A 27,185-nucleotide genomic window follows, 5' to 3' on the forward strand; every position below is an offset into this window, starting at 1 on the left:
CATAACCAATACATAATATTTGCATAAATTAAAAATATTTCTAGTTTAATAAATTTTTCTTTTATGATTGTAAGTTTCTTGTATGGTTGATTTTAAAGTAATAAAACAGAAATGAATGGGAATATCAATAATGTGTATTTAGAGCCTTTTGAAACTGAGAAAATTCTTTTGGTGTACCAATAGTAACAAATTCATAAATTAAAGACCATTACACTCTAAATCACAAAACGCTATCACTAATGGCATCTAAGAGAGAAATATCAACCTCGGATTATTTTAGTTTATCTATTAGCAGACTCTTCAAGGCTTGAAAATAGTATAAAATATTCAAAAATTTGAAATTAATTATTTTGGTCAGTTTTTCATATAGGAGGCAAGCCATTCATTTGTGTTTCATAACGAGTATGAAATTTTCCTAAATTTGTGTGTATAAAATATTAGATTTCTGAATTTTGATAAATTTGATGTCTTTAAAAATACAAAACATGAATAATTTCAGAATTTAAAGCATTTTTGTAATTGTTTAAAACCAATGATTGTGGCCAGGTTAGGACTTTCGTACACACAGTATACATGTAGAGAGAGAATTCTTTCTATGGTAGTTTCTCTACCTCTTGAGTAAAAGCAAGTATGTTAAAGCCAGTAAAATTCTGAACATAATTTATATACTAAAATGGAAACTTGGTTCTATAAAAACTGCAGTATGAATTTTTTAAAATATTAATTTTCAAGTAGTTGATTGTGCTTTGATTTTGTAGTAACTAGTTTAATTTTTAGGAAGTTGAAAAATTAAGGCAAGATAAGATGGAAATTGACCAACAACTTAGAAATCAAGTAGGATCAATTCCCAACTATCCTATTCTGAGACGTGTTGGATTTGATAGATCTTACCCTGACACTGAAGGTGGCAGAGGGAGAAATAATTTGCCACATGGTAGAGGTCGTGGAGGACCTACAATTAATTCTAATCGTCGTTGGAGTGGAATCTCTTCAAGATATTCAAATAACCCAGGTTGTATTTTACTCACAGATATGTTAATTATTTGTATTTTATGGACTTTTAGATTTTTAAATGGTTCATGCATGAAATTTGATTCCTTTTATAGAAATTGCATGATTTTTGCACAAAGTCAAAAACACTTGACAGTACATATCAGGTATCAGAACTGTGGTTATTTGGAACCTTTCCTCTTTTCAAAATCAAGTAGAAATGAGCTTATGTTAATTTTATTTTCATTATTATATATCATTTATTTAAATGATTCTTTGTGTTTAGAATTGTAAACTTATTACTAACTTCTGATGCAAAAGATAATAACTGTGCATTGCAATATTAATTTATTATTTTGTGTTGGTGAGTGTAAAGTTTCAGCTTAATTTTAGTTAGAGAGAAATACATTGTATGTTTTGTTACATGCAGATAAAAAGTTTCTTTTACTGTAGTGTGATAAAGAAAATGTCTGTTCTTTTATTTTATTTGAAATATTTGTGACAAAAATTAAACCTGTATAGTTATGCAAATGAGCATTAATTTACTGCACAATTTTCCCCAAAAATGTTTTGTATTTTTTCTGATATGAAACTCATACATCAAGCAGTTTTCTGTTGGACAATCTGTATGGCATTTGGCCAAGCAAAGAAAGTCCTTTGTGAAATCGTACTTTGAATTTAATTTTATTTATTTTTTGGAGATTTTGATTTGAAAAAATAACTAATTGAACAGATCTTCGCCATGCTGTTTGCTATTTTAAATTTTAAGTGTAGTGTTCTTATTTCTGAGAGCATTCATCTTGATTTCAGTGTTCTGAAAATAAAAAGGTTTTCAAGTATGTCATTTTATTTAATTTTGTATATCAAAATAACTGACCTAAGAGGCATAGTTTTTTTAATTACCATCATGTTGTCTAACAAAATAATCTAAAGCTTTTTATTTAATTTAAAAATATTTTATAACTGTATATTTGTTGAATTAAATGTTATAACTGAAAAAATTTCCTTCAGTTGCAGCATACTAAATATGTAGGCTAAAGGCAATTTAATTATTCATATTTTTTAAAGGTCCAAATAGTGGATGAGCTATGATTCCTGTTTAGGATATTAGAGCTGTATTTTATTCCAAATAACAAAGATTAAAAGAAAAATGTTAACTCACTTTTTATTGGTGATCTTAGTTCTTAATTGGTATCTTTTATAATTATTTCTGTCACAAATGGCCTTAATCTGTTTTTTCTTTTTGTGTGTAATTTTAAGGAAGAATAGTATAGCACAGTATTTTAAGCTATTGTAAGCTCTTCATTGAAATTCTAATGGAAAATTTTTATTGATAAATCACGTTGGTGATAAATGTCATTGTTATGTGATCTCTGTAGTAATTTTAAATGTGTGTTAGAAAAATTTCTGTATACATGTTAAAATTATAAACTTCAAACATTAACTGTTATGCAGGTAAAACTGCACTATCACAGCTTTCCATGCTTTGACATATTTTTGCTGTTCAACTAAAATTTCAAAAAATTGTAGTGCTCTGATTTAGCACTGAAATATATATTAAAATTTGTAAGTGCACATTGTTCTAGAAAATAGTTATTTTCGGTTGAATATGCAAAGATCACTCAATCCAGAGAGGTATGAAAAACAGGCTGTCCTAAAAGAATATAAAATGAATGAACTCACAGGTCTAAATATCTTGCATGCTATGTTGTAGTTCGCTTTTCTTAAATGTTTATCGTTTTTATGCTTTATTGACCTGTTGAATTTAATTCCCTAACTGGCAATAAATTTACTTTTAAAGTTGGTTTTAAAAATTTAGTAAGATATCAGTGTCAGTTATAGCAAAAAATACAGCATAAGTCCACTAAAGTAAATACTGTAGTGTAGAATTGTTGTGTTGTACTGATTCTTTTCGTTTGTTCTCAAATTTATTTACCAACTAGTGCCCAAAAGTCTGCAGCAGTGTTAACTAAATGATTATAAATTTCCTGATGTATATATGTTACCGTGGCAGACCGAAATTCGAGAATGTCAACTTTCACCGTAGAATGTCAACATTCACCAAATACATCGGTGAAAGATCGAATATTGCATTGCATTCTTGTACATTCGGACCCTCACTGGGGTATGTCGACAATCACAGATACGCTCTGGTATAGGTCGAAAAGAGAGGAGTATATGTACACGCTATCATTGCAAAAGGAAGTGTTCCAGAAGTAAATGCAATTGCAAATGCAAGGGCCACTTGTGCAATACAAAGTGTCATAATAGTTTAAGTTATTGCAATAAATAAGATTTGAATCACATAATTTAGTAAGTTTTTAACTTCTATTATTTTCCTTTCTCATTTTGAATGTACTATGTGTTTTAAGTTCTTATGTTCTTAAGTTCTTATTTCAAGTGACAAGTCCATTTTTTTCGCCGCTGAATTACGGAGAAGAAAATATAATAATATTCTTATATGTTCAACATTCACCATTAGTACATGGTGAATGTCAGAAATAAGAGTATTTGGAAAATATTTCGGACATACACCAAGCGACTATGTCAATGTTGACATTCACCGGTGAATGTCAACATTGTCCAGATTTCGGTGTTTCACCGTAACATATATATATATTTGATGGTCTTCAGCTCTCATTAATAATAAAATAAAAATATCGGCAAAAATTCCAGAACTTGATGTTTAGCAATATCATAATTTTGGCGATTTTAAGATCTGTTTCTATAGAAAATTTTTAATTCCGAGATCTAGGATATTTTCGACAGTTTTTTTTAGACCATTTTAACATTGATAAATTTCATTTAAATAATGGTAATATTTTTTAATTATTTATGAGATAAGATTAAAATAAAGCCTTTTTATTTTTTGCTGTATAATAAAGTTCCATTTCAGCCATTTATTATATGTGGAAAATATGCAAGGTATAGTGCTATAAAGCACCATTTATGAAACAGTTCTTAGCAAAAGCAAACTAGCTGTGTAATTAATTAAAAATATATTTTTAATAGTTTCATGGTAAGGGTTTTTCCCATGTAATTGTCTCAATATTCAGAATTGTCAAAATGTACATGTTTTCTCCAGAGCTTGGCTCCTTCGCAATTTAATTCTCTGGAAGAACAATGAAAACATTATAGTTGAATTTTTACTTATGATACTAGAATCTTTTTCTTAATATTTTTATCTTCCCTTTATTTTCTCTACTTTTCACTAGACACAAACATAGAAAATATCAAAAACGCTTCTAATCCTATAATATGGACAGGCATTATAGAAAGGAATTCTTTTATTAATAAAGATATTGAGAATTGAAAATTTAAAAGATTCATCTAATATGTCTTAATGCATCACACACAGGGCTGGCACTAGGCACTTTCCCATATGATGCAGTTTTTGTGGATCGTAAATTTTGCTGCCTGGTGCCTTTCTAAATTCTGCTTCCAATGCCTGTTCTAAATTCTAAACGTTTTGCCATTTCTAAACTTTATTGCTCAGTGTGTCACTAAATTCTAAAAATTATGCCACATCAGCTCTCTAACCGAAGCTTACCATATATATATTTCATATTTCTTCTGAATGTCCATATTACTAAAGAAATAAAATTAGCAGCTTTTTCTATACATTCTAAATGAATTTAGTTTATTTAGAATATCAGATATCTCTAATAAATTCCAAATATTCTAAAATGAAGAGGAAACGTGGAAGAAAGAAACAAATAAAGAAAAACAAATTTATTCTTCAAAGATATGTACAGTTATTATTATGTAAATTACCCTATTGTTTACAATTTCAGCTCTTACTATAATTTCTATTTTCTCACCAGAATGCAAAACACATAGACAGTTTTTAAACCGAGATTTTTGGAGTGTAAGACAGGAGTGTGTTTCTGACCTCCACTTGTTCACTGCATTAGTTCCTGCCCGCTCTGATAATTTGTAATTATTCGTCTTGGATTACCGTTGGCGACATTTGAATTTGTTATGATGATAGAGTTACTGAGCCAGCCTAAAATGAAATTAAATTGTATAGTCTTTGACCACTAATCCATATTTTTAGTTTGAATTTGACTCATGTTTCATTACATCACTACAAGCTGTAATTGATTTTGTTAGCATAAGAACATGCCTTTATTTTTTAAGTTCTTTTTAAATAAGAATCTTATTTAAACCTTTGTCGGACATTGTAGTTACTTTCAGACATAGCGATAATTTGTTTAATATCTGTTGATGTGTTTTGGACTATTTAACTTTTACCAGATCAAATAAACCTTCATTGGTACATTATGAATAGGTTGACAGGTTAGGATATAAAACACGAGAAATTAGTGAGAACATTCTTTTGTGTATTGAGACAAATTCCTAATTGTTAAAAAAAGGTGCTTAAGGAGACGGAAATTGATATAAATTAGCCAAAATGTCTGGGAGCGCTTCAAATTAAAAAGACTCATAAATATTTTGTTGAGTATTGTTACTATAAAATATAAATGTTTTATGTGTAATTATCTGAATATCATTTAAGAATCAATGTTGTAAATTACATGTATTTCAAACTGTGAAAAATAAACAAAATTTAATAGTGACGATGTAAATCCATAATGACTAAGAGTATCTAACTACTTAAATTTAACTATTTGTAACTAATTGCTCACCCTTAAAAGTTATCTCTGCATATTAAAGCGAGTTATTGCCTTTCATTAACCCTTACCGTAGTCACAAGATAAAACACAAAAATGTAAAAATTCATGTAAAACTTATTCTTCGCATCTAGTGAGACTTAAAATAATGCAAAACAACTTATCACCTGTGGTGCTTTAGTGGCTTATTAGAAGCTTAAAAGTGTATTAACTGAGTCACAACCCCTGCAGGTAACCAGCAGCCGTGACAACAGCTAGTCTTTTGTTGTTCATCATGCTGATTATGATTTTACTTCTCATTTTAACCTATGCCGCTTGACATAAAATCTGCTTACTATTTACTAAAGCTCTAGACTGAGCAAGTATGTGACAAAATGAGGTATAAAATAAAATCAACATAAAACTGTTAGTAAAATGTAAATAAAATGTCACTTATCTCCTTTCAAATATGTTCAGTTCTTATAAGTGTAAAATATATAATGCTCCTTGATAAATTTCATATATTTTATTCTCATCTTGATAATAATTATGTTAATTAAGTTATGTTTAATAATAATGCATCCTACTTATGGATCTATTTTATTTTTAGGATGGTATTAAAAAAGTGAAGTTCAGGCATAGATAATATTTTGAATTGAATTTATTCAGTTCCTATTCATTCATAGGTCCTTAATTTTATTCATTAATGGTCCTTAAAAGTACTTAATTTCCGTGCGCAGAAATGTGTACGAACCCTGTAACTGTATGTAGACTGGTGGTGTTTTTCTTGTAACATGAATTTAAAAAGATAATGCAGTACAAAGTCCGAGATCTGTACTCATCAGGTCTTTGGCGATTCCGGATTTGGGATTTTTTCCAGATATTAGATCATCCTTTTAAAACCTGTAAGATGGCATGTAGAATTAAAAGTATAAATTGTGTACGAAATCGTGATTTATGAATTGATGAGGCATTTATGATCTAAAGAGTAATAAAATTTATATAAAAAACCTTAATATTTGTTTACTTTATTAAAAGTTTCTTCCAATGTAAGGTGTTTAAGTTGCTATTTTTGCGCTAATAATTTCTCTTTAATTCTGCACACAGACATAATTTTTTATTCAGTTAAAGTTCCATTGTTCAAGTCATGTAATTGCTGTGTCGAGAATTCCAACTTTATTAGTCGAAAATTTTTCATTTATAGTAACCTCTGTTACTTCTTTCACTATTGGTAGTGGTATTTTCTGGATCTAGAACCATACTACAGATTTCGCCACCCGTTAATTGATTGATAATTGGGGCATTGTCAATGAAAAATGCAATGAAAAACTTGTTTTATCATCTTCATTTATTACCGCTTCTCCATATTTCTTTAAAAAATCCGTTAATTGGAAAAGCTAACCTTTGGTTTGCGATATCTGAAGACCTTCACATTCGCGGCCATCATATTCATCAACCTCACCATGAAATATGCTAGCTGCCATAAATTATTCCAAGCATTTTTTAAAGTATCTGTAGACACATCCTCGCACAAGCTTGATATGCTCAACAAAGGGGATTTTACGCTAACATATTTTAAAAATTCTTAAATAGTCTTGCCATTATTCAAGAAATTTAACATGGATTTTGAAAATTCTACTTTATATTTGCATTTCAGAGCGTGCACTATTTCGATATCCGTACGCTGAATGGTTGTACAATTTGCAGAAAAGAATAATAGAGGCACATTATCTTTCACTAAAACTTTAAGTGAAGTACGAGCCAAACAGTGGTCTACAATCAGTATATAGTTTTTTGCATGATCAGGTAAACCAACTGAATTCTGCTGAGCCTTGGGTATGAATTGATTTTCAAACCAATCATTCATTAACATTTGTGTCATCTGTGTTCTTTTATTGCACAATATGTAACAGGAAACGTTTTACTCCTTTAAATACTCGCGGTAGATATTTTTTCCGATTACAAAAAGTTCAGACTTGTGCATTCCTGCTGCATTTGCACATGCTAAAATTGTTAGTCTCACCTTGGAATCTTTGACACAAGTTGGAGCCTTTACTGTAAAGGTTGACAAGATATTTTGTGATACATATTGCCAGAAAAGACCAATTTCATCAGTGTTGTAAACTTGTTCTGGAGATAACTTTTCACTATTAATAAGTTCAATGAATTCATCTGCAAATAGTTCAGGAGCTTCAGTATCAGCTGAAGCTTTTTTAGCTGAAATTCTTAATTGCCTTATACGATGGTGAGTTTTAAATTTGGTTGACCAACCTATTGGATATGTGCATTCAGTTTTTTCTCCATTAACATGTAACCTGTTAATGGTGCACCCTCGCTGCGATGCTGTCTGACCCATTCAATTATCACTTTGTCATGATCTTCACTTTTATGATATCACATAACTAAAAAATTTTCTGTTATTCATTGTGAGCGATGTGTCAGACTTCACAAAAAATTCAAACAGTTATTTTTTATGTTTTCTTCTGTCATATACAGTTGACTTTTTAGTGCCATACTCCTAGCATAATTTTGGCACGGATGTACTTTTATTCATTTTTTGCAGCAATTCCACTTTTTGTTAATGGGCATCGAAACATGCTTTAGCTTTGTAGATCCTGTTGCAGCTCCAGAATTAGAAACTCTTTTCGACATGATCGAAAGTTGAAACTTTTAATTTTCTTCAAATTGCTGTAATAAAAACAGCCCGCAAAAATAATTCATCAGGATCAAATCAGAAAGTTAAGGAATGGTGCATTTGGCTATATTTGTGGAAATTCCTTGGAATCAGTAAGGTATAGTTTTAGCCTAGCTTAATAGCGCCTGCTATACATTATTCGCTATGTATCCTGAGATTGGCAATGAAATACAAGTTGTTCTGCTAAATATTGTCTTGTTTCTATCATGCACTGAGACAGTTAAACCTGATTGTATTAGTTTAGTTATTGTAATTACGACCAATTCTTGCACATGCTTCAGGCATATCTGAATCCTGAATAAATAAATTCGCACATATACCTAAGGCTTATTATCTGTGGCTGGCGCTAGATATCTTACCGCCTGATGCAGTCTCTGCGGATCCTAAGTTCGGCTACCAAGCACCTCCTTAAGTCCGAAATGTTTTTGCCGCCCCTAAATTTTGGATCCTTGTACCTATCCCTAAGTTCTAAAAATAATTTCATTCCTTAATTTTGTTGCTCGGTGCTTCTCTAAATTCCAAAAAATCTTGTCTTCCCTAAATTCTGCCACCCGTTGATTTGCAGCTGCGGAGCCAAATTATTGATCACACAAATTTTTGCTTAATTATTGTTTCTTTAATAATGAAGTATTTACTTAGTGCCTAAGGGAAATTAAGAATTGCAAGACTCAACATGTTTTTATTTATGGGGAAAAAATCAAATGTGCATGCATAACACAATTAAAAAAAGTTGTTGGAGGTTTTGAGGTCTGGATTTTAGATCATTCTGGATATTGGACGTCCGAGTTTCGAACTTTGTACTGTACAGTACAAAATTAATACCCGAACCTCGGGACCACCAACCAAAAATAAATAAATAAAAAATAATGGAAAGTTAGTGTACAAAGTTTGGAAATGTAATAACAAAAGGAAGCAGTTGTTCAGAAAATGACTTTTCCATGTACTAACTGAAATTTCTGCATGTTGCTTTCAAACACCTGCTGATCAGGCAGTTGTATCATGGCTAATAGCAGTGCATCAATTAATATTAATGTTGGCCAGGATCACACTTTCAATAATTGAGTGGTTGAGGGGACAAGGCTAATGCTACTCATTTGACCACCTAGTGCAATCCCTGCAGGTTCTAATTATACTGTCCAGTGCGCTCCTAAAACCTAAAAATTCCATCTTTAATTTTTGCTGCTCCTAAATTCTGACACCTGGTACATCAGCATCTGCTTTGGTGTTGGCCCTATGAGAGATCAACATTTTTCTATTTGACCGAACAGTAAGGTGAAGTGCTACTCTACGTGTCATCTCTCTAGATCTCTCACTCATGATCTAAAATCTGGTATTACCAAACTCCTGATGATCCCTGATCTTGGACTTCATACTGATAAAGATGTACATTATTACTATCTTGAAACAAGCTATTGTTATTATTCAAGAATTTTCTAAATATTGGGAAAACAACACATTATGAATGCTGCGATTAAGATGTAACTATAGCATACTTCTTAAATTGACCCAAGTATGTGCAGATTATAACACTTATTCATCAAAACGTATTCAAACTATTTCATGTGTATTTGTAGAACTTTTTTTTTTTTTTTTTTTTTTTGCCTTTTATAAAGATAATCATTCTTTTAGAGAATACATATTGGGCCATTAGTATCTCAGCAAATATAAGTGTAGAACTAATATTAACACAAAGATTGTACAAGATTTTAACCATATCATATTGGTGCATAGTTTAATCTGTTACTTTAAAGCAGGCATCTTAAGGTAATAATGACCCTCCCCAAATTTATAATCGTCACTTATGTCATTACTACCCCAAGAAGATTAAGGGGTTTTAGCAAATTAGAAGACTTGGCCATTTCTGCAGTGGTAGGTACAATGTGAGCCAGAAGGGGATTAGTGCTATGAAGTGCCTGTTCTAAAGTATCTTTAGTTGAGGATTATAATGAAGTATGGAAGATCCCATTGCTGGATCGTAAGTAGCAAGGCATGTAACAGTGGATTCCCGATGTAGTGAATCTTTTTTAATAGGTTCTTCAAATGTTGTTGAATAAAGTGAGAAATTAGCAGAATTTGGGTATCATTATGAATATCATCTTTTCTGTGGGAATTTATTTTGGAAAATTTGTGTATGTTTCTGTTAGCCAGTGCAGCTGAGCCCCAGATGGGATTTGCATAGTAAATACAGGCCTTATTTAGACTTGTAGAGCAAGATCTTGTTATCAATGAATGGGTTGGTGTTTCTAGCAAAAAAGGGATGCAGAGTGGCTTTGACAGCAATCACATTTACAGTAATTTTTTTTTAATGTGAGGCTGCCAAGTTAATTTGGCTATATAAGTATAGCTTCTAGATACTTGTAATTTTGAACCCAGGGGATTGGTTCACCGAAGAGTAATAAATTATCTAAATGTGGGATATTTCTTTAAATGAACAGAGTGGCAGCACATTTTGGGGGATTAATTTTAATTTTGTACAGTCTGAGCCAGAGTTCAAGAATAGAAATGTAATTCTGTAGTGAAAAAGTTACCATGGTTTTTGGAATGTTGTGATAAGTAGCTGTGTTGTCTGCATATAAGGTTACATTGACACTTAGTGATCTAGGAATATCATTTATTTAAATGTCAAACATTAGAGGCCCGAGTAAACTGTGGGGGGGGGACAAGTAAGGGTTAATAATTTTAATGAGATGAACCAAAAAAAGCCGAGCCCCATGAACTTGTAAATAAGCCTGTCATGCCAGGTCTTTTCAAAGGCTTTGGTTTTGTCTAAATAGGAAATTCCTGTTTTCTCTTGTTCTTTCGTGAATGAATTCAACTGCATGGAGCAGTGAAAAACAAATCCATATGCAAGTAGAACTGTGCAGTTGAAATCCATATTTTCAAGACTGAAGGCATCACACAGCATACAGAACAGGTGCCTAAATAGCTGCAAATGTTTTTGATCTATTCATGACCACTGTCCTGAAGTTCTAGATTCTACAGTAAACATTTTCTCTTAGCACTTTCATTGGCCTAAAATATTACACGCTTTGCAGACCTTTGTTAAGGAATTTTTTAATCAAAAACTGGAGTATTAGTTTTCTTTAGGGATTCTTCAGATTAACTAGGCACATTATACCTTAAATGGAGTGGATTCTTCAGGTTGACTAGGCACATTGTACCTTAATTGGAAATCTAAACATGAACTGTGTTCACTGGTCAGGTGCTATTTCCCTTAAATATTTTGCCACTGCACAATACCAGATAGATAGCATGGATTCTACAAAATGTGTTTTCATATTTCTAGAAAGATTACAAGAATTAAAAAAAAATATTTGGAATAAAAATTTTGGTAACAGCTTATTATTTAAAATAAGAAATATCATTTGCTACTTTTAAATTTATTCTTTCAAAATATTGCATGTAAACAAACTGTAGATTGAAGAATAGGTTTTTGCACTTTCTGAAGGAAAATATTCCTATTCTGTGGTTCAAAAACATTATAAAATGCATGGTATTAAAATTTCTAAGTGCAAAATAAGCAACATTATTAACCATTTGAAGGCTGAATGCCCAATTTGTTCTAATTTTAATAAGTTTATTTCTAATAGTATTCTTAAATTTTGGCAAATAATGTATATTTGGCGTGCTCAGCTGAAGTGTTAGGTATATTTCTTCTATTATAAGGAAATATTTTGTTTTGTTTCAGTTAATTGATCATAATATGATATGTTAGCTTGTGGGACTATTTAAAATAAATTTTCTCTTTTGTACAATTACGAGTATTTTTTCCATGTGCATTCTGTATTTAGTTTTACATTTATCTTGTAATCACTTCTTCAGTCATATTCTGAATTCTAACTTTTTATTTATTCTCTCAACATTCTTATTATTGTTTTTAGGTCATCGTCGTGACATCACTGATCGAGAAGACAAAAATTATGATCTGCCATCTCGACAAAGAGGGCGAAATGACCGTCGAAGGGTAACTGATGAAGATGAGTCTGTATTGGATAGCCATGAAGTTTCAAGTATTGCCAGTATGGACCAAGGTACAGAAAGTTTAAATGCACGTAAAACAGTAAATTCTTTAAACAGAAATGAACTATTAGAAATGAATAAAGAATGTGCTTTTATTTTTTAAATAATATGATTCATTTGTTTATAGTAGGATTTAAATCATTCTTAGTGTTTATGCTTTGTGTATGGAAAATATATTATTTGCAATTAACAGATTTTAAACTGTTATGTACTCAGTGTTATTTCTCCAAAGAGTAAACCAGGCATTAGTTATTGGTCCTCCTGCTCTTTTGGGTCTTTTATCAGATAATTTAATAGGAACAAATTTTAAATTAAAAAGGTTTTAGTAATTAATTTCAGTAATGTTTCTTGATGCAGGAATTTTTTTTAAAAAAATGTGACTAGTGGTATATGATATTGTGGCAAAGAATGTTGCCTATGTTAGTCGATTTTGATCTCTCCGTTGTTGTGGCATCATCTAGAATTGATATTGTGAACCAATTACTCCTGATCTTTTTCATTTGATATTTTAATGGCATTGTTTGCCAAGGACAGCACCTGTAATCTCTTGTTCTGCAACTTCATCCTTCTACCATTCATGCCAAACCCAACTGTGTCCAGTGTAATTGGTAAATTATGTGTCTATCATGGGGGTGCTCGCATAGTGTCACAAGCAAAGTGTTTTGAGCCCATAAATGTAGTCAAAAGACCTTGATTTGTTAGTATATGTTGCTATTTGGTTGTGCGAGTGTGGCAAGAGCTTATAGTTTGCGGTACTATCATGCCATTGGTTGGTTGGGCTTGGCTGCAGAAGCATGTCAGTGCTGTGGTAGTTGTTTTGGCTGTGTGCGAGGGGTCACAGCATAGCATCCACTCGCATCCTAGGGACACCACTGTGGCTGCAGAAGACATTTAATTTACCACCTATGCCAGAGACTGCTCTTTATTGTGTAATAGCATCAAGCTGCAAAATAAGAGAATACATGTTCTTTCCTTGACACTATGGATTGGTCAGATAAACAAACGCATACTTCACCAGTGCCCTGTATCAGCAAACATCGCCATTAAAATATCGAACAAGAAAGATTAGGAGCAGTTGGTTGACAATATGAATTCTAAATAGTGCCATGAGATCAGAGAGGTCAAAATCAATGAGCAGTCACTACATGATCCACGCACATCTGCCACAGTAGTGACCATATGATTGGACATTCTACTGCCATCCCTCGCATGTAGACAAAACTACGTCACGGTAGCATTTTGCCACTACATGTTCGTAACACGTATTTTACCACCACATGTTCATGCAAACCAAAGGCATATTAGTGCAAACTACATGATTGCGCCTCATCCCCACAACCTGATAGCAAAAGACGGCAATAAATTGGAGTATTTAGAGCATACCCGCGGGTTCAAAACAAGTTTGCTCATGACTTGTGGTTTGTCATAGTGAGATCATTCGAATATAGCATCTATCAAATTAAAGTGCTGCATGGTCCTTACACTTTTGACTTTTCTAATTAGAAGTGTTTATTCAAACTTTCCTTCTATGTTACATCAGAGTGACACTGTGAGATGACCATTGGAGCTTTTATCACAAGAGCACTTTTCTTTTTTGAAGCATAGAGTTTTATTCTGCAAAATTTGATAAAATAATCCGGTTTCATCTGCACTGTAGATGCTTTTAGCCGCAGATCCTTCACAAATTTTGATTTAGCTTTTTATCCAGTCTATTACATGATCACCTAATACCAATGATTCATGACACCCGGAGCCTGTTGGACTCAGAACTGTTACTTCTGTCTCTATTATACGCTTACTATACTCTGAAACTGTACTGAGTTAGGATATTTGAAAATCAGCCCAAATCTAGTAATTGTGTTCCCACAGTACTTCATTGGGAATATTAATTTTCAGTTTATGGTATGATGCAAGGAAATTTTGCAATTATTAGGTTTATCATTAACCCTTTGACTGCTATGGGCACATATATGCATCTAGCGGAAACCATCTGTGTGGCCTATGGACGCAAATGCATGCTTGTTGGCGAAGGCTTTGTCTGTTTACTGCTGTCTCATTTAGGTTCGAAAATTATTTCTATTATATGTGTCCAACACTCGCAGAAAACTCGTACCTCATTCGTTCCTCAACAAGGAGGAAAAATTCAATTTCACATGAAGCGCTTCAACTGAGGGCAGTTAACAGTCAGAGGGTTAAACTAGGATATGTAAGGAAAACTTAGCATTAAATTTTTAAAAATCTACTGAATTTTAAAAAATGCTATGCAGTAATATTGTGTTAGAAATGCAAATGCATACTGAATTATAGGAAAAACTATCTAAAGCAGGGGTTTTCAACCAGTGGTATGCAAGAGAAAAATAGGTGGTATGCAAAAAAGCAAACTATTTTTAAGTATTAAATTCAAAAATTAAAATCCCAACATCCTGATTGAGTTTTTTCTCTTCTTAACACTCGTAAATTTATGCGATCTGAGCTGTGTTCAAGAGTGGTACTAAAGGTTTTCAATTTTTGTTTAGATGGTACTCGTTAGTCAAAAGGTTGAGAACTGCTGGTCTAAAGGTTTCCAAAATTAATTTCACTATTTGACTTCAACAAGTTAAATAAAACCATACGTCATAATAGAGAAAACTTGTCTATTATGAGCAGAGCCATATTTACTTACAGAAGCACAAAGCTAAATGTGCATCCCTGTGTGTATATATATATACATACAGGTGTATTAACTATATCTGTAACTATGTTCATCAAATTTAAATCATAATATGCTAATTCTTATAATATTTTTAATTGTAGTTTTACATATTTAAAAAAAATAATGCCGGACCATATAACACTCACCGGACCAGATATTTTGACCTTAAGTAGAGGTGTCCCTTCTTCAGGGGATACACTGAGTAAAAAAAAAAAAAAAAAAAAGAGACAGTCCTATATCTCTTGTTCTACTGTGCCGATTGACAAAATTGAAGTTGCATTTTTCATGTCTTGAAAGCACGACTTGGGATATGTATTAGATTTATATTAGCATTGTTCTAACATAGGTATTTTTACACAAAATCAGACTTTTTCTGCAATAACATACCAATTTTTTTCCATAATTCGAGTCTATGGCTCAAATTATGCCTAGATATTAAATTTTGTAAAATTTAGTGTGAAATTTACAGAGAAATTCAAAAGTTTATCTTGGTGCAATTTTTTTCAGTTTGTACCAAGTATAATTTATCTTGACAAACTTCTTAATATATGACAACCAATTTTCCTTATCCTTCCATTATGCCAGAGCGGAAAAAAAGGCACCTTGTTCCTACCTTTTCACACATCGTACTGTTCTGCCAAATTATATCTTGGTAGACAAATCAAGATATAATTTGGATAAATTTTCCTGCGTGACAAATCAAGATACCCACCACGAAGCTAACATACATAAGAGCATGTTGTATCAATATTTTCAATTTCCACAATCATATGAAAGCTTTTTCAGTTACCTGAAATAAATAAAAAAGGGAGTTTAATAAATGCAATATGTTCCTGTGGTGTTGAATATGTATGTTGATGGAGCAATCAAGTGTGACCTTTAATTCAATTTTTAAATAGAGAGTAAAAAACTGTTTTTACAAGCAGTGCCTGACTATTGAATCAGTCTACAAAATTCAATGTTTTATGGAACTCAAAATGATCTTAATTCCTCGTAATCATATTTTCTTCATGTAAAAAGCAGGAGGTAAACAGAGGAGGCTCTTGAGGAGGGGTGCTCTGCTTAAGTTATCCGATTGCTTTAATTGAACCCTGTTTGCAAGCTGAAATGATGTAGATTATCATTTATATGAAATAACAATTATACTTATCTTTGGGAAAAAATGTGATATTCTTTTTCAGAATATGAGCAGTCAAAAGAATGGGAAGGGATCAAATTTGTCAAAAAGTAGATTACAAAGTTTTTACTGTAAAAGAGGCATTTTCATTCTGTGGACTGTTCTAAATTTAGTAATAAGTGATGTAATACAATTAAAAACACTATCATTCTTTACTGTGCGAAAGCTTTGGGAAAGGCATAGATGTTTGTAAGAGCACAGTGGCTGCAGCATAAGGCTCTTAAAGTACTGGTGGCTGAAAGTCCTCTTCAGAGGCTTATGTTAGAGGTGTTCCTCTCAAAATTGGATGGAACTTTCCCTTTCTAGTGGGTGTAATTCAGTCTCCTCCTAAGGGTAAGTGAAAATGTATTTTGCACTCTTACTTGATTTCTGGCTTCTTTTCCAGCCTACGAGCCTAGCAACAGCAGTCATTTGACTGGACAGTGACTGACATAGCTCATCTTATTGTTTCTTCTCAGATTTGCCTGACATATTATTGCGATCATCAACATTTGCAAATGTCTGCACTGTAAATAGAGGTTTGCTGTGTGTATAAAATTTACAGATGTTCAGTTCATTACTGCTAAAAAATCCTGAGTACTTTTTATTGTTGGATTGAACAATCAGGAGAGAGCTCACTTCATGAATTGCATTCACTTATACAGTAGACTAAAAGGAAGATTTTTGTTGCATATGGTGATATCTAGCTGCTATCTGATTTTTAGGGCTGCTTTAAAACTGGGATTTTTTGATGGTTTTGACTCTTACTCAGTTATTGAGTTTTGGAAGCTGTAAGCAGTATTTTGACAAAGATGTGCTATTTTCATTGATGTACTGATTTGCAGAAAGTGTACATACATCTTTCTTATGCTTCTAATTTTAATTTTCTATATGTCAAACCAATATATTGAGTTTCTAAGCTTTTATCATCATCATAGATGGGGATTATTGATGCAAGAATCAAATCGAATTCATTAGAACATTCCCCTACTACTCATCACCCATGTATCATTTCCATTCTCAGAAAGATTTGGATGCGAACTTGCCACAATGCTAACCACATCCACCTGGGGAAAAAACACAAATCAAATGGCTCCACAACTGGTAGATCAGGTGCACACACTATCCCCATCCACAGTCAAAATACAAACAAAATTCAGTATGTCAGTTTGACATTTAGAATATTATCAACTGGAATTGCCAAGTAGAAATAAATTTAAAATCTCTGTGCCAATTGGTACATCAACAGAATTAGCACATTTTTGGTTGTGTACTTCGTGGAACATCGAAACTCAATAATTGAATGGGACGGAGCCAAAATCATAAGCAACCTTGGTATAAAAGTAGCCTTAAAATGAGAAAAGTGCTAGAAATCAACACTAAAACAAGGGGAATTTGATTAAGCCATTCATTCCAGTTCCAGCTGACAAAGCAGGCAAAAGCTCCTATTTTACTAATGTTTATATGTGATTTCAGCATATAAACTTAGAACACAAACTTGCTTAGAACATTTTACTTTTAACTTCATTTTAACTGCATGTATCTTTTATATTTCTTTTAAATTATTTGAGAAATACTAGTCACTTTCAGAAGTGATCATCTTATACACAGTGGAACCTCAAGATACAAGTTTAATTTTTTTTCCAGCATGGAGCTTGTATATCAAATTTCTTGTATCTAGAAACAAACTTCCCCATTGAAAATAATGGAAATCCAGTTAATCCGTTTCACACCCCCCCCCAAAATTAACATAACAATCAATTTTCCTAGTAAATAACACTGCTAATTAATATAACCATAGTTTACCTTTTTCAAGAATCCTGACTGGCGATTGAGATCTGGGGAAGGAAAGTCTCCCTCTGGTTCAGGAAAGCTCTCTCTCTCTTCCTGGGAATTTTACCCCACTGGAAGCAGGTTCTGGGTTAGAATCGCTTAACTTTCACTTGGTTGCAGGTTGTTTTACAAAAACTTATCTAATACTTGCATCTGTCTCCCTTTTAAGATGCTCCTAAAATGCAACACTACATTGTCATTACATACGTTTATGGTATGCACACACACTGCTTTATTAGGGTGATTTTTTTCAAAGAAAATTTTCACTTCTTTCCACTTTGCCAACACTTCCTTAATCTTACTGAAAAAGAGGGTCTTATCTCTTGTTCCTCCTTCCCTAATGAAAGCTCTTCTACCACCTCTTGCTGTTGCTTCTTGTGAAGTTCTTTAAGTTCTTCACTAAGCTCCTCCACTAACTTATCCAGATCCGTACTTTTCTTCAAAGGTACAGTTTCTGCTACTTTTAGCTATACTGTGATGTTCACAGGTTCAGAATCGAAACCTAGGTCAGGAATACTCTTGAGGTCACAGATTTTTCCATGCTGAATTCAGGGTTTTCACTGAGACTTCTTTCCAACCCTTATCAATGAGGTTAAAATTATTTAGGATATTGAAGTGATCCTTCCAAAATTTTCTCTGAGAGTCAGGCTTGTATTTTCAGTCACTTCAGAACACCTTTGAAACGAGGCCTTCATGTACAGCTTCTCAAAGTTGGAAATAACTGGCTGGTCCATAGGCTGAAGAAATGAGGTGGTGTTGGGAGGTAGAAACTTGAATTTTATGAACTGAAATTTCATCAGCAAATCATCTTCAAGCCCTGGAGGATGTGCAAGAACATTATCAAGGACGAGCAAAGCCTTGAGTGGCAACTTTTTTCGTGAAGGTATTTCTTCACTGAGGGACCAAAAACTTTATTGACCCGCTTGATAAAAAATTTCCGTGTTACCCAGGCTTTGCTGTTGGCCCAGCACATCACATTCAGTTGGTTTTTCTCTATCTTCCCCCTCTTGAAAGCTCATGCATTTTCTGAGTGATGGGCAAGCAACTGCTTGATTTTACAATCTCCAATTGCATTGGTGCAAAGCTAGAGGGGGAAGCCTTTCTTTCATATTGGCTTGTGGCTAGGAAAAGATTTCTCTTGCGTGATGTAGGTCTTCTTAGGCATTTTCTCTCAAAAAAGACCTGTTTCTTCACACTTAACACATTTCCTAAGGAAGAAACCCCTCACTAGTAATAAATTGTAGAAATTCTGGCTGAAATTTATCAGCAGCAGCTGTATCAAAGCTCGTGGCTTCCACACACCAGCAACAGCTGCTCAACATCTTCTAGGAATTTTAGACAGTGCTTGAAAATAACGGTAACTCCTTTGGCCACATCAAGTTTCTTAATTTCTTTCTTCAGAATAGTACATATCATCGATGTCAAATGACCATAAGTCATCACCAAGTCTGTCAATCTTACACCATACTTATGTTTATCTATGATTTCTGTCTTAATTTTAACAGTCATAGCTTCTTTCTTTTTAATTGCAGCTCTATCTGAGGCAGCAATCTTCTTGGCAGGCATTGTGAAATAATTATTTTCACCTTAAATGTAAAAACAACTCGCAAATGCACAAACACGTAGATCAAAGAACACTGAGTGATCTGACAAGGGGTTCCCTGAGTCGAGCCAGATTGGGAAATGTGCCACGCATACCAACAGCCTAGCTCATTACTCGAGTCACTGCTCATATTCTGAGACTAATGTTTCGCTCGGTTTCCTCGTATCATGAATTTCTCGTATATAGAGGTGCTCATATCTTGAGGTTCCACTGTATATAGTTTTAAAATAATAAATAAAAACTATATTAATAATTATTAATTACTCTAAATTTCCAATGTAACTTTAAAAGAATACAGAAATGTAAATTTAAAAAAAAAATTCAATGGAAAGTAAAAGCTATTCTGATTTGTTTAAAATATGTGCTGCTTATACACATGGATATTATTTTCTAATGCTAACTGACACTGTTCTGAATGCTAACTGAAGTTCCAAAAGATTTTAGTACATGATTAATATTCATGAACGAAATTTAAAAAAGTTAAGGTTTATTTCCTAAAAATTACACTGTAGCAGAAACAGGTCAAGCATATAATACAAGTCCAAAACAATTATGGACTATATTATATTGCTAATACTTTTGTTAATTACCATGCATAATAAAGTTAGTTATGAGAATGACAAATTGCTAATTGTTTCAAAATGTGTTACACAATATGCTTCATTGTTCATAGAACAGTAAGACTGCTGAGCTTTGATAGTTAGACCAGGAATCACAGCCCATTGAACAGATCAGCCATATGGTGTTTTTTCCTCATGTGTAATGCGAGTACAAGCCAGTGTTTCTTCAAAAGTCCTGCACAGAGGCATGCCTGACCCTAGGCTGATAGCTGTCATGTGCATTATTGATTCAAATAAACCATAAAATTGTTCATTCTTAACTATACAGTGATTAAAGAGTAAAAGTAATCAGGTTGAAAATACTCCTTGCTCCATTAGGAGGAAAAATAAGATTTGCAGTGTTTTGTAATAAAAGTGAACTTTTTTTTTTTTTCCCAGAAAGCATATCATCAGTTGAAGGATCTCGAAATCGTAGACGTAGGAAGAAGAAAAAATCTAGGTATCACGGAGAAAACAATGCAACGGAGGATTACAGAAGCTCTGGATTTTCTGAACCTTCTACACAAACTTCTTCAGAGCGATTACACAGTAGTAGCTTTCAAAATACCTCTGAGCCTTGCACAAATGGTGAAGATATGAAAGTGTTGAAGAATAATAATTTACATACTTCTAAGCAACATACTTCTAGATCCTTAAATAATTTGTCTAATAAAACTGAACTTTCTGTCTCAAAGGAAAATTCAGTCATCAATGGAACGCCTTAAAATACATTTTCTTAGTTCTTTTCTATTACACATACTGCTGATGCAATTTCAGAATTAAGCTTTATTGATATAAAAAGAGGCTATTTTTTTCATCAAATTAACTTGTAATTTTCTACTGTGAGATTTGTGTTTGTTATTATTAATTTAATGAATATATTCAGTCATTTTGAAATATTTCCTTGTTAAAAAATTCCTGATAGTCAGTTATGCGCTTTATCTACCCATTCCTGATTTAGGAGGATTTATAATTTGATATATGAAGTTTTATAGGAGTGTGTGATAACTGTTTTCTTTGATAACTACTTAGACTGTGCCTTGTGATGTAAATATAAATCGCCTAACATAAAATTATTTATTGTTTCATTGTGTCTTTATTAGTTGAATTTATATCAGTTTTGCAAGATACAACAATACTTAGTTATATTACCATAGTTATATACTTAGTTATATTACCATACCACATATTAAAGCATTAAATGCTTTTAAACCATTTCAGAATGTTTATAAAAGTGGGATTAAATATAAAGACCGAAAAAAAGCAATATGCCATATGTGATTGCATTATGTATATTTATTATAATGTCAAGAATAAATCACAGAATTAATCTAAATTTTATGCATTAAATTTGTAATAATTAATACAAGCTTAATGTTTATCATTTCCAGAATTTTTTTAAATAGAATGAATAAATTGCAATCACTTCTTCTAAATTCAGCCTTTTATGTTACTGTTATGAGTATTAAAATATAAATTGAATAAAAAAAATTTTGTGGAGAGTTGATAAAAAGACCTCCATCAAGATTGTTTCTTGAGCTTAGCACAATTTTCGTAGCCAGTTTTTTAATAACTCTTTAGCAATCCAAAAAATTATTTCCACTTTTGAAATTTTATGTACATGTTTATATTTATGTGCAAATATTTAGTTTACTAAATCTGCTTTAATTCTAGATTCAGAAATTAAGTACATCATCTCTGTTCTTTGAATTTTTTTAGTTTAATTATAAGTTGAGTGCCAAATGTTCCCAGAAATTGTTTATGATATTAAATACTGCAAACTAACAAATGAAAATCAGTCTGGTTTAAATTTCGTGAAATTAATGCTTTTCTTGTTAAATTGAGTCACACTTTTCCTGTATTGTCCTAGTATTTGTTAGTAATATATTCTAATTTCTTTAAAAATACTCAAGTCTTAATAAAGTGAGATTTTTATTATTAAATATATTGTTATTAATATAACTTTGTACATTATTGATGTATACAAAACCTGGCAAGGACAATGTGTAATCGCACATATTTTTAATGTATTGAATTTAGAATGCTTAATGAGTATTTAATTGGAGATATTAAAAGCAACATATCAAATGGCATGTCCTTAGTATAAACTAAAATGGAAGAATTTTCTCTGAAGATATATTTCAGTTGATTTAATTAAATACATTGTATTTATCTTATCCAGGTAAGATAAATTATTCCTTTATGAATTTTCAGTCTTAGCCTACGTAATCAAAAAGATAATTTGGTAAGAGAGCTGATGATAAAATGTGATTGGTGTGTTGCACATTACATTTGATATGAATTTTTTAAATATATGCAGTAATTCACGGAATAAAGCCACTACTGGTTACAATATACAGGGTGATTCTAAATTGTTTTTACAAATTAAGAGGGGTGGTAGTACTCATTCACGCAAGCAATAATTACCATAGAACATAAGGTTGCATTTCACTCTGTGAGGCAGAAAAGAGGAATATTAGAATTCCAACCTGAACTTACAACAGTGTTGGGAGAGCGAATGAATGAGACTAAAAGTTGCACAGTCAATTTGGTGAAAAACTCGCAGAGTGCACAAAATGGATGAAACCAAAACTTGGCGTTGGAGTGTTAATTCAAGCTCAGACTTTAATGGCAAACACTCAAATAAACATCTTTGGTTGGCAAGGTCTCAACCTCGCAAACGATTGCAACAAGTTAATTATTTAATCAAACTTCCGCCGTATGCTGAGATCAGTATAAAATGTTCATCCTGTATTCTGGCTATCAGAACTTTGTGTCCCATAAAAGCGCTTCAAGTATGATCTCAGCACTGTAAGGATCTTCACGCCATCTTCTATCCAGGAGGACAGGATAGAAGATGGCGAAGGGGAAAACAACTGCTACCTTGATACTTGATATCAAAGTAGCAGTTTTTTCCTCCTAATAAATAATTTTCCCCTAATAATTTAGATTATTAACTTGTTGCAATTCTTTGCAAGATTGAGACCTCGCCAACCAAAGATGTGCATTTGAGTGTTTGCCATTAAAGTCTGAGTTCGAATTAACACTCAAAAGCCAAGTTTTCGGTTTTATCCACTTTGTGCACTCTCTGAGTTTTTCCCTAAACTGATTGGCCCACCAGCGGCCGAGCGGTAAAGTCGCTGAACACTGGTAGTTCGGTCCGAGGTTCGAAACCCGCGAACGGGCTGGCTGCATGGGTGTTTTCGTGGTTTTCCCCATGTGTGACGTGTATACGAGCCAGTTTCCCTTAGAAAATCCTCCACGAAGGCATCCCTCCCCCTTAGGCAGATAGCCCTAGTGTGCTTTGCCATAATTAAATAAACCAAAACCAAACCAAACCCTAAACTGATTGTGCAACTTTTGGTCTCGTTAATTTGCTTTCCCAACACTTGTAAATTCAGGCTGGAATTCTAATATTCCTCTTTCTCTGCCTCTCGGGGTGTAATGCGACCCTATGTTCTATGGTAATTATTCTCATCTAGATGAGTACTATCACCCCTCTTAATTTGTAAAAACAATTTAAAATCACCCTGTATATCAGTCAGCTAATGTATGTTAAAATTCAGTGTTTCAAGCCTATCTTTTGGGCACTGTAGCACTATGTTATGCAAGACTGATTTTGTGCACGGCTAGTAATTTTATTTCAGGTATAACTGGCAATATTTGTGGTGACCATTCCTTAAATATTGTCAGTTTCATTTGAAAGCTTTAATAGTATAATTTTTTGAAATTTTTTTTGCATAAGCTATATATTAACAACTTTGCAAAAAAGGTTTGTGGCCAGCAATTTACCTTATTATATCAAAGGGGAGTCTGCCAGATATGTAGCAGTAACACAAGAACTAGTGCATAACTAACTAAACACTATACTGTACTTTAAAATTCTGCCTTCCATTTCATCAGTGTCGCACAAAACCATGAATCTGGATAACCGTAGTTTAAAAAAAAAAGGTGCGTAAATGTTTGGCACATCTGTGGTTTTAAGAGAAATTGAGTTGCAGCTTTTACAGACTCATTCTTGTAACTTATCTCGTAAAATCATACTTTTGCATTATTTTATTAAATAACTATCAAAACCTGACAGAGAATGGATATAAATTAAACAGAAAAAGATGTAGATTCATGGTTTTGGGGCATGATTCATAAACCATCAAAATTACCGTTTAAAACGAGAACCTAATCTTGATAATATTAGAAAAATGATGATTCAGCAAACAAAACTGTTTATCAGTATTGACAGGCAACATATAGTGATTTTGTGAGACTTCAACATTTTTTTTTATTCCATAAATGTAGCAAAAAATGGAGTGTTAAAGTTCTCGTTTGATGTTTGGAAAAAGATTACTTTGCAATGTATTTTTTGTGGAAATTCTAATAAAAGATAGTATTAAAGTTACTTAAAGATAAAAAAAAAATGCAATTTAGCATAAATTCAATTATAAAACAAATCAGAAATTGTACTCAACATCATGGAAAATTTTGATATTCACATAATCTCAGAAAAATCTGCTAAAATTCAGTAACTTAATCATTGAAACTGCCACCTCGGTAAAATTTATTACCCTATGTAATAAACACAACCACTGAAATGAAGGAATTTGTTACATCATAAAGCAGTGGACAAACTGAATTTGCATGTTGGGAGAATGCATAGGCTGAATCAGATCACAAGCCAGAATTTGTCTTTTAAAAAAACTCAAAAATTTTCAACTAAATTTTTAATTTCATGTAATGTGTTTTTATCAAAACATGTATGAACAATCATGATAATGGAAAAGCAAAAATCAAAATTTATATTTTTTTCTGAAATCTAAAGGTCAGTAAGATGAAAGAACACTCAGTAATTGGTTGCATTCAATCTTGACAGCTAAATATTAAATTTTTCTAAGTGACATTTATTTCAAATAATTCTAACATGTTAAACTAACCACTAAGTAACTTACTTAAATTATCAAGTGGGGGGAATGTAAGAATAAATAAACCCTCTAATGTTAAACCCTAATCATTCGTTTATTTGTTAAATTTTTATTTAACACCAAAAATACATATTTGTATGTAAAATAATTAAAGTTTCTTCATCTTGCTACGACTTGACACTTGATGCAGTGTCATTTCTAATAAGGTTGTAGTTGTGGAGGGAAATTGCTACAAACTATTTATATAATAAACTGTAGATGTTCATTGGTCAGTCAAGTTGTTTCCTTTTACAGATAATTTTCAGTGTAATAATGCAATTTTCATTTGAAGAGCAGTACATGATTTAAGATGTTGGAAATAAGCAATTTTTTTTAATTCCAGTTGCGTTTCGCATAGCTACTCAACCATTGCTGTAATAAATCAGTGCAATCACTCGTCTTCAGTTTTTTTCAAGCTTTGCAACAATCGTCCACAGAAGAAGTTCACCATTTATATAACATTATCCATCTGCAAACTTCTGACACAAAGTGCTTCTCAATTTATAGTGCAAAAATTATTCTGAAAATTTTCTTTTTTCATTGTGCTTCTTAATTTTATGACTTTCCATTTTATCCCAGCTTAATTTACATGTTTTTATTAATTTTTGTCCTGGAAAGAATATCCTGTGCACTAGTTTTTTCTTTCATAACTATTTGCAGTAATTATTTCAAATTCATCAATAACACCTCATACGAAAATGGCAGATTATGCTAAATTAATGATGTCAGTATTCTCATCAAGTGCTATTGAGAATGCTGCAAAGTCTATCTCCCTTTTTTTATCTGACATTGTAAATCACTACTGACTTTGTTAATATTGTTAAGAAATTTGTACTTAGATAGGTAATTTTAGTAGAATTATAAGTACAATTGTATTTCTTTCGTAACATGAAAAATGTAAATAGAAGGTATGATGGAAAAGTAAGAATACAGTAGCAAGTGCATTTAACATTCAGAAAATGGGTATCTCGGTAATGTGGCGAGATTGCCAAATTGGCGATATTTTAGTTCAGTCCCTGTACACTGTATTATGCATTGAAATTGAATCAATGTAACTGACCACTGTTAGCTTCAACCGTAACTCCACCATTGTATTGTTTTCCAGTAATTTCGAAAAGCAGAAAACACTAAAAATTTCTCGATCAGCTGACCCTTGGAAGACCTACTGAGGGGTCAATGCACTGCTTCAAGTAGCACATTTCCACCATAGAGTCAAGTAAATTTTTATGCTCAGTCTGACTAAACAGATAGTGTTTCTTAAGTCTATCGTTATTATGTCACTTTCACAATAAATACGAGGTACGATTTTGGGAACTGTAGCTGTAAAGTTTGTTGTAATACTTCACTAGGCTCAAGCTCCATCTGAGACTCAGAGGCTGAAAATCCGTCTCAAACAACACAATATCATTTGGGCAGCTGTTACATAAGCCAGTTATAACTCGACAGGCACAGCTGAACTGTCTCCAAATTCTGGAGGTTAGTTGTAGACACAGCAATATATAGGAAGGCCGTTTTTCAAAATGGGATGGACAATAGCCAAAAATAGGTAGCTCTTAAAATTCCTGCATTAGCACCCTAGTCTTGTCCTGAGATATATTTCAGTATACTAAGCCGTTTCCTACTCTTCAGGACTATTACCTCCACATGCTTGTTGCTAGTAAATTCAGGGTCTAGCGTAAAATCGAGATATTTAGGGTGCTTCTTAAATTCCAGAGGCATATTGGTCATAACAATTTTCGGTTGATAATTATACAATTGCTCAGTTGTAGTAAAAAAGTGGACAGTAGATTTAGATGGATTAAAAGTCAGCTTATGATCATTGGAAAAGCTACACATGTCTGCTAGGATAAAATTAATATTAGACTCGATTTTAACCACTTCTGAGCCAGAGCTCCGGACAGCAATTATCTGCGTACATTACCGACATCACACCCCTCCATTATTATTACCTTTTCAATGCCAGCCAAATAGGAGAAAAGAGTAGAGCTCAACACTGAACCTTCAGCTACTCCGACTCATCTGAAAGCTA

General features: G+C 32.5%; 1 protein-coding gene across 3 annotated transcripts in view; it reads left to right on the forward strand.

The window, feature by feature from the left end:
- The window catches only part of LOC118195445 (RNA-binding protein FXR1-like), a 109,719-nt gene extending 88,430 nt beyond the window's left edge, over positions 1-21,289 (forward strand). For all 3 annotated transcript variants that reach the window (XM_035366764.2, XM_035366767.2, XM_085809806.1), the window contains 3 exons: positions 778-1,012; positions 12,180-12,329; positions 20,601-21,289. In XM_035366764.2, coding sequence (XP_035222655.2) covers positions 778-1,012; positions 12,180-12,329; positions 20,601-20,926 — 711 coding nt within the window. In that variant the 3' untranslated portion in view covers positions 20,927-21,289. The remainder of the gene's footprint in view (positions 1-777; positions 1,013-12,179; positions 12,330-20,600) is intronic.
- The last annotated feature ends 5,896 nt before the right edge of the window (positions 21,290-27,185 follow it).

The sequence above is a fragment of the Stegodyphus dumicola genome, chromosome X2 (genome assembly GCF_044657685.1).
Source record: "Stegodyphus dumicola isolate Sdum_Otavi_A_Nest chromosome X2, ASM4465768v1".
Lineage (NCBI taxonomy): Eukaryota > Metazoa > Arthropoda > Arachnida > Araneae > Eresidae > Stegodyphus > Stegodyphus dumicola.